Source organism: Sinohyriopsis cumingii, chromosome 18 (assembly GCF_028554795.1).
Source record: "Sinohyriopsis cumingii isolate HCF-2022 chromosome 18, ASM2855479v2, whole genome shotgun sequence".
NCBI lineage: Eukaryota > Metazoa > Mollusca > Bivalvia > Unionida > Unionidae > Sinohyriopsis > Sinohyriopsis cumingii.
In genome coordinates this window covers 21,996,019-22,010,164 of record NC_142978.1, presented here as the reverse complement: position 1 = coordinate 22,010,164, position 14,146 = coordinate 21,996,019, and the positions used below count along the sequence as shown (strand labels likewise).

The window sequence follows — 14,146 nt, the reverse complement described above, 5'->3', positions numbered from 1 at the left end:
TGGTATAATGATCTAAAAGGGTTCATACAGAATTCTGAACAATAAATTCAAAGACTTTTCCCAAACTTTCAAAGATCACAAACACAGATTTCCAAGACCTATTTTCGCTAACATTTTGTATACAAGTTATGTTATATAAGAAAACAATGAATGCAAAATACCACAAAATTGTCTAATGATGAAATTCAAACTATAAATAATTTCCTATAATTGCTTTATAATGATCTAGAAGATAGGTTAACATACATTGTTATTTCAGAAATATGTAACTTATGCATCAGATTTAATACAAAATAAATTGTTCTCTTACCCTGAAAAGCTGAATAATTCAATTGTCCTTTAACACAATGTAGAAAATGCCCTTCCTTTACATGTTTTATCCTTTTTCAGCCATTCCTCGTATTTCTCTTTTCAAGCCAGATATCAATGAAAGAGCAAAGACCAGGCATTTTTAAACAAAAGGTGAAACAAAACTGAAGACATAAATCGACTGAACAAATTTTGATTCCTTTAGCAAGTGTTACTTTCATGAACTTTCTACACAGAGAGAGTGCTTGTTCAATGTAACCAAAATTCAATTGACCAAACAGCCTTGTTAAAAAAAATCATGAATTAGTGTAATGAATGCTTGATTGGCCAACGCTAAAGGACTCATCCAATCAAGTTGAAACATTCATTAAAAGAAAGAATCCAGGAAAACTGACTATTTCTGAATCTAATGACCTTAAGCAATTTTATGCAATTTTATTTGTGATTATAATAATAAATAATACATGTAATAATAATAACAAGGACTTTGTACACCGCCTAATCTATAGAAGCTCCAAGCGCTTTACATTAGATAACACCTAAAAACATATATAATGATAAGATTACGAAAAACAAACATCATGAAATTAGAAAAAAACAAAAAAAAAACGTGACGACTTCCCTTGATGAAGGGTGTGTTGTTTTTATTGAAGACTGTAGCCAGCTTGCCAATAATGGAGTTTGTATGTTGGCACTGTACGACTGTATGTAAGTCAAGTCAAAATGCAAATAAAAATCCTAATCTGCCATTACATAATACAAGGGTTTATGTTGATTGTTCTACTGATTACCCCTAACGAATTGCACAGACCCAGATCTGCTGACACATGTGATGGCAGATCTGGATCTGTGCAGTTTGCAGTTGGACTCGTGAGTACATACACTATTTAAATTCTCATTTGTTTGAGATTTGTGATTTGGATTTTTAATGTACCTTTAAGTCACATTGCTACAATGTCTGCATTGTGGCAGTTTATAATGATGTCTAGCACTAGGGCATCATGTCGCAGACGTGTGACATCATGTCCCACCCAGTCACATTATCCTGACACCAGGCTAACACTAACCTCTTGATGCTGAGCACCTAGCAAGGCAGCTGTTAGTACCATTTTTTATACGTCTTTGCTATGACTTGGTTGGGGCATGAACCTGCAACCTCCTGCATTCCAGGAGGACTCTGTAACCACTTAGGCCACCAAAGCAGTCATTCTTATTTGTAGATAATCATGTCTAGTACTGGGGCATCACTTCACAGACTTTCTAAAATCATTTCCACCCAGTCACATTATCCTGACACCAGTCCAACAAGTCCAAACCTTTTATTGCTGAGTGCGAAGCGAGGCAGCTGCAAGTACCATTTTTATAACTTTTTGGTATGACACAGACAAGGTTCGAACATGGGTTTTCCCATATCTGAAGTAAATGCTCTAACCACTTAGGTCACCAGAGCATTAAGTTCATAGTAAATGCTGAAATAACAGTCAGTGTCCCAGTAAGTGCTAAACGCCACATAAACTCAAGCTAAGTGGCTCTATTCCTTCCATATATTAGGATAAAAAATTTACATCAGAAATCCAGGTCAACATTTAAAATGTCTAAGTTTCAGTATAAAATGCACTTATGTAAAGCTTTTCCCTCGTGAGAGATGAATAAAAAAATCTGTCATAAATCAAGGTTGACTAAAAAATGAGTCTGACTGCAAAGACTGGTGCCACAAACCCATCAAGAGTTTCAATGAATATGATATAGACCTCTACTTTCTCCTCACAACGTAGCTAGTGTTCATATATAGATAACCATACGGAATCGCTCTTACGTTGACTCCAACTGCAAACAACATAGACCAGTGATCAGGGTCTATATTGTTTGTTCTACTCATTACTGCTAAATAACTGGATATACCCAGATCCGCTGGCATATTATGCATTGGAAGATGTGGGTCTCACCAGTTTGTAGATGGTCTTTGCACAAAAGCAGGTGTATATGATAAATAAAAATAACTTACCCAGAAATTATGCATTAAAAATTCACCATTCTTCTAACAGCAGAATATAGCATTACTCTGTACACCAATTAAAGGTGAATAAATTATGTCATAGTACAAAATTATGAATTTACTATTGATAAGCACTGAATTATTGTTATTGCTGATGATTCTATGATAATTAATCACAGTCCAATTTTATATAATGAAATATATTTGTCATTAATTATGACTTATGTTGACTGTTCTCAAATAAATAATTTATCACCAATAGATTTCATATAAAATATAAGCATATTTGTCATAATTCTCACTAATATAAATATTAAAAAAGTCATCACTGGTTTAAATACTTGTATTATCCTTGTATGTGGCCAATAATTGTGCAGCAATGCTATTTTGTTGTTAAGCATCTGTGCTTTAATTTTTTGTCACAATATTTTAGCAGACTGAATGCTAATTGGTTCATGATGAATGCCAGGGAAAGGTTCTGAATCTGAGGTGTTGCTGTAGCTTGATAATTTCAGGTAAACTAAAAGATGATCTTGCTGACTTTGCACCAAGAAAAATCAACAAAACACTCCATCTTCTCTTCATTTTGGATTACTACTCTTGCATGTATCAGTTTCCAATAGCATGTAAAAGTGAAAGAGAGTAATGCAATATCCTGCAACCAGTCTGTCATAACTAGGTAACTTATTTGTCTTATTGCCTTAATTCAATCTGCATAGCATAGTATATTCATAAGTGTCTGTGTGAAGTTGATGCCTTAGCTATAAGTAACTGTACTGTTTAAGAAACAATTGCAATGGTAACACATTCAAAAATAGAGAATAGTCAACTGCAGTTTTATGTGCCAACGTGGTGCAGCAGGATTTTTCAGTGGCCATTTCTGCACTATTAAAGTGCTATAGATTAAACCATTTAACATTTAAATCAAAGGATTTATTCCAACATTCAAGAATTGACTACTTAAAGAATAAAATACAAAATATAACTATGCTGATCAAGAATGAAAACCAATGTTGTAAATTCTGGTTGATAAAATACAAGTAGATTAAATAGTGCAATATAAGAATTTAATAAAATGTATAATTTACGTCCCAGTTTGGAACTGCATATATGAAAATGGAGGTATTTGGAGAATAATACAAAAGGGGGCACTCCCCAGTTATTATGTACTTTTGAGAGAGTGACATATGTAAGGTGAAGCTGTTTGCATTTAAAACATGCACAATGGAAAGAATGTTGGCACACCTGTATGCTACATTAATGTAATGTGGATGATATTTCTTTGGATATTGTACTTTTGGAAACTGTACACGATCTAAGCACACTGCTAACTAAAATGACTGCTCCCTTGTGCTAAAAAATCAGCCTGAATTAGTCTAAAGTACACTATCCACAGCAGCTATGTAAATTGGGAAAATGAATTTTGCCAGACTAGACAATACCAGCTTCTGAAAGTGCAATGAATGAATTACCAAATATATAAAATGTATAAAAAAATGTTATCGGCTATTTTTTATGTACAATTTACTTCTTAAGTTCAGAAAGTGAAAATGACCAAGTGGAGCTAGCACTTTTTTGAAAGGTGCACATCTTGGGTAAGGCCAAGTTGTATACTCTATAACCCATATTACACCCATATATCATACAACAAACTAAAGGAAATTATAGGTTCTTCAAACTATATCTAAGATATACAAGGTCTTTTTTAAATAGCCAGTATAACCAGTAAAGAAAGCCAAAGAAATTCTTTTTCTTTAAAATTCTAACCCTATGCAAAATATGAAACTGTAGAGTGCAACCAAAGAAATTTATGAAACAAGATTCAATCTCAATCATAAAGACACTAATCATGCCTTTCAGTAATCATGATTTGTACAGGGTGCATTTACTTATTTGGCTCTATTTAAGTAAATGTTTTCATGGTGATGAAGTAATATCATTACATGTGTGCACAGATCATCCAACATTGTCCAAAATACATAGTTTATATTGCTTTATTACAAAACATACTGTAAGTAGGAACATTGTTATGTATATTTGATTTCATTTAATTGTTTGTTTGTTAGTTTTAATTTTTTTTAATTTATTCCATTACATGCTATTGTAATGTAATTTTATTTACTGGATTTGACATAATCCATAATTTTATTTCAGTTTTTTTTTTAAACATTAATAATAGTAACTTTGTTTCTAATGCTGACATAGTTCCTGACCTTGATTCAGAAACAAGTATAGCCAGGGTTCTTGTAAACAACTTTTTAAAAAACATTTTTATTCTCTCCCAGAGTAAAAATCATTGGTTTTAGTCAAGGCCATATTGTGAGTATATGACAAATAACATGTATCAATTAGGGTTTCCCAGTGGACTGGCCCACATCTGGGCATCTGGTTTACACAGTAGCCAGATTTAATATTGATGTATTGAGAAATAATTATTATTCTTGCCTTAATTCCAGAAACGTCCAGGTGTTTTATGTTGTGACCAGTTTGAGCTGAATTTTTTAATTTTTCTTCAAATTATTTGGATTCTAAGAGATTATTTTTCCCTGGAAATACTTGTGCTCTAAATTATATCCTGGACAAGGACAGTTATCAAAATTTACAAAATTTAAACACTGGAATATTATTTTCTGTGAATCAACAAAGAACTGTTGACACATCAGGATGATGCTAACCAAAGCATACATCATTGCCTTCCATTTTGAAATGCATCAGGATTTGAACTAAGTTTCATTAGAACTTTTTATTACTAGGACTTCTATTTTTTTTTTATTCTTGGATTATTTTTGGATTTGATTCATAAAACTAAGTTCTTTTTCTCATTTTTACCTTGTTTTCCTAGGGAAATAAATTATTTGTTAAATTTTACAAAGCTTGTTATCTTCATTTTTTTCTCCTTCTTGTTACTGTTTAAAATAGCTAAACATGGAAAACCTAATGCTGGAAACTTCAGACTAAATGCTTAAAATTAAATTGTTTTGTATATTCTGAATGCATTAAAGAGTCTTTTAGCATTTTCAAAAAACTTGTTTGTGCTGAATACACAGATATGCTGCACACTTAAAGCCCTGTAAAAAATAAGTATGGAATGTAACTGTAAACTGCTTTCACATTTTCTGACTGAAATATGAAAACTTGTCATATATCCAACCTGTCTAAAAATTTTATTCACATTTAAAATAAAGAAAGTGTGTGCAATTTAATAGTACTTTTTTGTGAAGGCTTTTACGAGAAATTTTACTTTAGTATCATTTGAAAAAAAATGATCATAACATCAAGACTGAATACCTAAATTATAAAAACTAAACAAATAAGTTCATGTATTTTAAACAGAACTAAAGATACATTTATCTAGCTTTGCTTGATAAAGATAAAAAGCAGGATCAGAAATACATATTTACTACAAATGATAAAAAAGATTAAATAAAGCACTTTGATACCATAAGCACTCCTTGCCTGTTTAAGACAGTTTTAAGAGACCCGTGATTTGGAGTTAACAAATCGGAGAACAGCATTCAAACCTGGTTTCCACCCAAAACTTGTTTTTGTTTTAAAGCACAGGTGATAACACCAATGCCTAAACGCGAAAAACCGAATATATTTTTACTGACTCCATCAATACAACATAATATGTAATTTATCCCAAATCTCATAAACTCAAACACTATTCAATAAATAAATATTATAAAATCTGCATAATTTGGAAATGATTGTCAGTTAACAGTTTATAAGCAAAGGATAAGCACCAAAGGTATTCAAATCATTGATCGAACTGGTGGAGCACATATAACAACGGTCTTGGCTATCAATACAAAAATCTCACAGAATACAAACTGACAACATCTCCTCTTACCGTAATCGTAAATTTTCCAAAAATGCTTCAAGAGTAACCTCTCTAAGAAGGACGAAATCGCCGATTCCAAATTCAGGGCCTTCATGTATACTCCCAGCCATGGTCTGTAATCTAAAGGACTTTACATGACTGCTACTCCTCGTTTCCGATCAACAGGTGGCGCCACGAATGAATGGAAAACAATGAGGCTCTCAAGGGGAAGATTTATAATTAGAACCGATTATAATCATCGTAGTTGAATTAGAACTATAGAGTTGTGTGCAGCCATTCGACAATGCAACTAACTAGACGCACATGGCATTTGATGTCTGATATGAAGATAGGTGACAATAACGACAAAAGTGTCATTTAAAAAGTGAGATTTAATATAAGCATAACACACGGGCATTTTACTTGTTTTGTTAATTAATCAATCGGTGTTTTCGCTGAAAGATTTAAGTGTGTGTGTGAGTATGTACAAAAACACAGAGCATTATGGCGCATTTATAAATAAAGATTTAATTTTTTTAGATATCTGCAAAGGCAGTTTTCATAGTTTATCTGCAGAGCCAACTATAATGTATGCATGTTCGGCTATGTGTGGCGTGAGAAGAACCGTGGCAGCTGGAAGTGGTTACATTCTTAATGAAAGAAAATTATCGGATTTGATCATAAATCTTTGCCCTCGTCATGTGCACTGTTTGTGGGCTTTGCACAGGAAACTAAAACTGCCTCTATGCAAAGAGATTGTCTTATAATTTTGACGAAATCGCACTTTCTCTTAAGAGTGAAGCTCGCATGTTATTGAGGTCCACACCCGTTTGTCAAATACCATTTCCGCTACACTTTGGAGTATTTCCATCCTTTCATGTGAACGCCTGGCAACGTCAATGCACTATTAACTTCATCGAGTTCAGCATAGTTGTCCTCCTCCTTTCAAAGGTTCGATAGGTGGGTGCCTAGTTATCAATATTATAGTGCTTTTGTCCTGGTTCGCTCATCTCAACGTCTTTGTCTCTTTCGTTGCTATAACTGTAAAATTTAACAACAATTACTATATAATAACTATGTATGTATGTATGTATGTATATATATATATATATATATATATATATATATATATATATATATATATATATAGAAAGAGAGAGAGAGAGATGATCAAACGGTCACAGCATATCCTTTTTACAAAAATGCCGATTTGGAAGACGACGGTAATATTTCGTCTTTAGAAATAGAGAGGACAAATTAATCGATTGCCAACAATATCTGGCTATAATTTGCGTGATGGAAATCGCGATACAAATTAAAATGCACATGCGAATTGAGTTAAACTCTCTCTCTCTCTCTCTCTCTCTCATAGCGTTTCCTGCTTCATGTGCTTAAATGGAGTCCTTTTTTTAAAGCTCAAGCAAAACTATTTGTTGTATTTTCTGTGCGACATAAACATTAGCTAAAGTTTGTAAACACATTATTGACCATTCAAGTTTATTAGAATTAAGAGTAAATTACGGAAGTAACATACGTGTTGATGTAAGTGTGCAGTGGTGAATGAATTGCTGTATTACTTTACTAGAAATATCATGTACATTTTGGACAGCTTAGTAAGGACAGTATGTTTTCCAGACGTTGATGTTTTTACGTGTGGTTTTAGCACCTGCAATTCTTTTTCACATGATGGCTTTAATAAATTTGAATTATTTAATACATGTATTGAAGAATATTTTTTGACGTTGTATTCCGCTGTAACTACAGTTTCAAAAGTGATCTTTTTAATTTAAAAAAAAAGTATCTGCTAGATATTATACATGCATCCGTAATGCTTCATTTAGGGAAAACACATTTTCCGGAAATACGCGCAGTAGAGTTCAGGTTTTTGTGTTCTGTTTCGGTTTTGTTGGGTGGGTGGGGATTTTGGTTTTATTGGGGGTTGGTGTGTGTGTGTGTTTTCTAAAAATTAAAGTTTATACATTACAGTTATATACGGGAAGTAACCGTTACCAACTTGTTTTTAGTTGGTAATGAGCTTGTCTCCCTTACACGACAATTTGATGGCGGACAATCTTAATGCGCTAGTTCGATAACAAGCTTCGAAGTAAGAATTTTTTGTCACCGGCAAGTATTTAAATTGATATACAGCATATACTACTGATTAATAAATCTACATTTACTGTCTTCAACAAATTTATCCTATAATCACATATTAAGTTAACGAGTATGATATTATTTGGCATGATTTCACCCAACAAACAGTATAAATGTATTTACATTTATTTAATACCCCACCCCGACTCAAAACAAGCACAAAAACGAAAAGAAAAAATAAATAAAAAGGAAACAAAATGGGAGATAATAATGGGTCCAAAGTAAATAAAATAATGAATACAACATTTTATCTGTTCTTTCGTTACTTGTAAATAAGATAAAATACGGGCATATCGAAACAGTCATGTGTCCCATCATTTAAATAAAAAAATATTTTATGATAAACATATGTTTTATCATGAGCACTTAGAAATGTATCAAACTCATGGTGTTTGCATAGGTTTATTGTGGGAACTTATTTAGTACCATAAATACGGTCTATATGCTTCGTCGATTAAGAAAACCGATGCCAATTTTATATTGTCAGGGAAAGTGGCGTAGAGGTCAGCTCGTTTTAAACGCAGGAATAAAGGGATTGAACACAGCTAATAAGCCCGATAAAGCACTACTGCTTAACATGTATTCAAATCTTGTCATACCATATTTCTTTTGATTTGCATATTAATAACTCATATAGCATTGCAAAAAAGGCAACTCCCCCACCCACCCACACCCCTACACAAAAGGTTTTCATAAATTCTGAAGCTATATCAGAATAGCGTAAGATATCTAGCTACATTGGAGAGTTAAGTTATAAAAATTGTCAGAAATTGTCTTAAAATTACTGAAATAGATCAATTGTACAGAATTTGAACGCCCATCTGAAATAGATTATTTATCCAGATTTGGCATTATTTATCCTTCCTTGCCATGTGAATTAGTTTAATAATTAGTTTAGGTCGCAAATTATTCTCTTGAGTTGCATGTGAGAAGTAAGATCTTTACATTCCCTCATCTTTAAAAATAGAGATACTTACCAAACATGCTAACAAAATCTCCCTCCGCTTTTGTAAGGGCTTGGGACCTTCTAACTTAAAAAAGTTAGGCAGCATTAGGATTTTTTGATGTTACTTGTTATTAAGAAAGGTGACTGTACTCCTGAGGAAGGCATTTAAAGTTTTCCAACTGGACATAATATTTCTTCACTCCATCTTCTTCTTGTAGGATTTTTCTTCCAATTGGGTTCTCTCCATTCTTCATATGAGGGCCCCGAGTGGCCGATTGGTCTAAAGCGCTCTCCGTTACAGATCACTGCCATCTCACTTCAGTCTGTGTGGGTTCGAGTCTAGGATTCTGCTAACATGGGTATGTGAGAAAGCTTGCCAGTAGCTTCTCGTGGGTCGGTGGTTCTTCCCGGGGTTTTCCCGGGTTCTTCCTCCACCATTAATACTGGCCGCCATGCATAGCCTATCATGTGCTGAAATATAGCGTTAAACCCCACAACAACAACAACATTCTTCATATGTCTTTACATTAGGATTGTTTTATGTTGCTTGTTGTTAAGAAAGGTGACTGTACTCCTGAGGAAGGCATTTCATGTTGCTTGTTGTTAAGAAAGGTGACTGTACTCCTGAGGAAGGCATTTCATGTTGCAAACTTTTCATACTGGACATAATATTTCTTCACTCCATCTTCTCCTAATAGGATTTTTCTTCCAGTCTGGTTCTCCATTCTTCATATGTCTCTACAGGTGTTAGTGAACAAACCAGTGTCCAAAATAATGCTTATGATCTACTTTGCTTTTTGCTTTTCCACACTTTTTGCATATGATAACATAAGTCTTTTTGACATATTTCCTACATGGAATACCAGCTGCCTCTCTTTCTTATTTGTATTTTCCATACCACTTTGTACTTGGTGGAAGGGCAGGATATTAAATTTGTGGCTGAGAACACTGTGACAGTTCATCTGAGGTAGATGTTGTTGGTTGATAAGCAATACATACTGGTTGTGATCTAGGTTTTGACTGACCAGCTGTATTCATTGGCAAGAGAAAAACAAATGGTTCTTTAATGGATGGAACTGGCAGCGATACTGGCTTTTGATGGCAGAGACTGGTGTACAAAGTGGCGGAGTTGATAGCGATAAGATGGCTTTCTCCTCTTTCTTTGACTGCTTGTTGTACCCTGAATCAGTAAATATAATACATGTACATTGCAAAAGGATTCAGATACACTATTTGCTACACAAGAATAAAAACCCTAATTATTTTATGTCTTATGTATTAATAGAAGAAACTTTCTAACCATGAATAATCCAAATTCTTTACATTTGTAACACCTACTGCTATATGGAAAAAATTAATAAGCAATGAAAATATTAGTGTTCAGCGTTGCATGAAGACTGACATACACTACAAAAACAAAAATAAGGATGAAGATACTTACTACTTACCAATGTGTCAGTGTTGTTTTTTTGTCTTCTTTCTACAAGTTGTATAGCTGTTTCCCTCATGACCAGGTCATTATTCAGGATCTTCTTTTGAATGTCCTGCAGATGACATCACTGTTGAATGGCTTTGGACATGTTTTGGTGAGGGAAAACAATTACACAGTTTGGAGACCAGACACTCAACATATCAGTTGCAGTTGGGCCACTCAGCTGGACCAGAATTTTGACCCAGAAAGCACCTGAAAGAAAATGAAGCAACTAATATACTTTCAAGTTTCTGTAGAACTAAATGAGCAGAATTTATTAAAGAAAAGGTTTTGATATAGTATAATCAAAGAATAGATTTACTGCCAGTTTATAAACACAAGGTCTATAAATTATTAATGATTGCTATGCAAGTAACAAACTTTATAATGATGAAGTGAAAGCGATTTTTACAAATAAATGTAAATATGTTCTGCACCTCCCACAAATTTATTCTAACCTTTTAGTGCTTTCAGCACCTGGGGCAACAGTTGATTTTGAGGTTTTAAATCTGCCTTGTATCTGTCTGATTTGTTAGTGAGGAGGAAAGCGTGTTGGCTGCTTGTCATATGGAGCAAGACTGTTCCAAAGGGCTATAATTTTATTTGTTTCTTCATTTGTTAATACTCCATTATTTGTTCACAAGTTGAACAGGGTCTCTGCCAAGGCCACCACTTTTCCATACCAAGGAATCTTTTGTGGTCCAACAGACTTCTGAAAGGAAATATCAGAAAATATGTACTTGTATATTGCTATACTTCCTGATGAAAAATATGTATGATATGGTTTATTAGTTTTGACTAAGCAATATACTATTTTCCAGTCTTCATAAATTCTGCATATGATGTTTAAAATAAAACAACATTTACAGTGCACCAACCCTGTTGTATCTCCTTTTATTTTAAGTATACTCATTTGCCTTTATTCTAACCAGTAAGAAAAAAATATTTTGCATTCCAAGATATCTTCACATTAAGTTACGGAGAGAAATTCTTTTAAACAGCTTTCTTTAAGTTACGGTAATGTATTAAAACACTACATACATTATCAATGTTTAATGATTTGTCTGGAAGAAATACTCTCAAGTTAGTTTCTAACTCTGCTATGACATTACTAGAGGAGCTTGTCTCTGGATATTTTGTTCCCATCACTGGTGCATCATTTAGAGAAGCCAAATTCTTCAGGTGAAAGAATCTTCACTGGAGATAACTGTGTTCTACAACTTGTTGTGCTGACTACTTTCAAAACTACAATAAATAGAGAAGAAAATACACAGAAACCATTTTATTTGACATTTCTAAAGACTATTAGATGCTAATCAGAAAAAAGATGGTTTCCAAACCTGTTTTAATTGTCTTAAGTTACAGGAATTATATGCTCATAACTGAACACAATATTCTTTTGTGACAACAATCAGAAAAGAAAACATATCAATTACATGTCATTACAGTGCTTGATGGAAATTTGCAGTGAAAGTAATATAATACATATATTATTGGGTAGGTTGCTCTGAATTAGTTGCATCCTCCGGCACATTCAAGGTACATTTGTTGCCAATTATGATATGAGAAACTATCCAAGGAAACTGTTGGGTCTTCTGTATCACTTTCTTGAAATCCTTCATCATCATCTTCAATTGCCTCACTTATTTCCAGCTGCTCTGCTTCGGGTCCATCAGGGTCAACAGTAAAATAGACTTGACCAGTTTGGCTGAACAAATCCTCCACTCGAATCAGTTCATCTATAATAAAATTTTGCATAGTAATTAACATGTTAGACCATGTTGTATTAATAAATGGGAGAAGCATACTTTAGGCATCATGTACAGAAGACAGTTTTTAAATAATGAAATGGAATAATAATGAAATGGAATAACAGTATGAAGTAAAAACTACAATGTGTACTTGTTTATTTTTGTGGTTCTTTGTATGAAGGATTAAACTGTTTCCCCAAAACAGTGCTTCCAAGTTTGTTGACAGCAAGATGAACCGGATCTCCGTATGAATGTGGTTCATGAGTGCTTTCAGTGACAGCTGCAGATGCTCTGTATTCTTTCCATCACACCAACCCTTCTAACAAATATGCTTGGAACTGCTTATCCCTTGCACTTGTTCCTGAAATCAGAAACGGTAAGAAAAATCCAGACATTTCTAGTAATAAGATTTAAAAATGTCATATCATTCAAAGTTACGGAGAGGAGGTCTATGTCGATGTGGGACCTTTTATAAAACACTGCTTGACTTGAATATCTCAAAATGTCAAAAACTTAATTTATTACAGCATAATTTATGAAACTGAAACATTCGTGACAATTATGTTGTTAATCAGAACCTGTTTTTTCATAACACATAGCAGTAAATATGTACCTGAAATAAAACGGTTGAAATGTAGATGGAATGACTCTAGTGATGTGGAGCCTCTTGCACATCTGTAAACAGGTCGCTGTATCCCTCCCTTTGTCAGATGGTCAGTCTGGGTGTACAGCTGAACACCTTCTGCATCTTGTATACAAGCTATATGTTTTTTTCTGGGTATCCCAAATCTCCCTGATTCTTTCTTTGTCTAGCAGTGGCACACACAGTATGTCTGTTCCCTGGTCTCCTTCAAATGCCTCCAAAAGGTCTTTAATGAGCTTGGTTGTGACCTAAACTCCTCTCGTTTGGCACCTGCAATGCAGAGGTAGCTCTTTCTTTGTTATGGTCTTCATAACGTCAGCATCAGTGGGATCCATGATGTTTCTTGATCTCATCTCTGCACGTTTTGCTGACTTCAGCCAACTTAAATCATCAGCACTCCATTCGAAGATGCAGGCTGAAAGATGACCCATGAAGATACCATAAAGTTGGTGGGCATCTGTGGTAAGAAAAATCTTCTCATGAAGAAAATCTTCTCATGAAGTGCCAGACATCCAAACAAATCTTTATGTCAGGACAAGCTGTAAACATGGCTCTCTGACCTCCACAGCAATCTCGATCAACATAAAACAGTTCTGGAGGTGAAACACCAGCTGACCTGTATCGCTGTACAATCCCATAAACCATTGGCTCAAGTCCATACCCCTCACTAGCTGTCAAAACACTCATCAGCACCTGACCATATTCATTCCCTATATTTGTGACCCAAGATGTAGTTTCTGCACTGTGCCCAGCAAGTTTTTTCACAACCTGTTGAACAAAAGTAAAATACATATATTTATTAATATGCATCCTTCAAACAATATCTCAGATTGATAATATGATGGAGGTTTAAATTATTGCTTTATACACTTACTGCTTGATATGTTATATACCCTGAAATTGCAAGGTAATGGGACAAACATATAAATATGTTACATATTTATTAATCTGCATCTGAATTGTTGCAAAGATAATTATATGGTCTTTCTTAGGTACAGCTTCAAATATTACCTTTTTTGTTGAACCAATTATTAATATTGTGCCAAATGTTTA

At 33.9% G+C, this 14,146-nt stretch overlaps 1 protein-coding gene across 1 annotated transcript in view; it reads right to left on the bottom strand.

Moving 5' to 3' along the window:
* LOC149776206 (unconventional myosin-Id-like) overlaps nt 1-6,311 on the bottom strand; it is a 148,158-nt gene extending 141,847 nt beyond the window's left edge. The window contains exon 1 of the mRNA XM_089942541.1: nt 6,159-6,311. Coding sequence (XP_089798667.1) covers nt 6,159-6,259 — 101 coding nt within the window. The 5' untranslated portion in view covers nt 6,260-6,311. The remainder of the gene's footprint in view (nt 1-6,158) is intronic.
* Between the last annotated feature and the right edge of the window lie 7,835 nt (nt 6,312-14,146).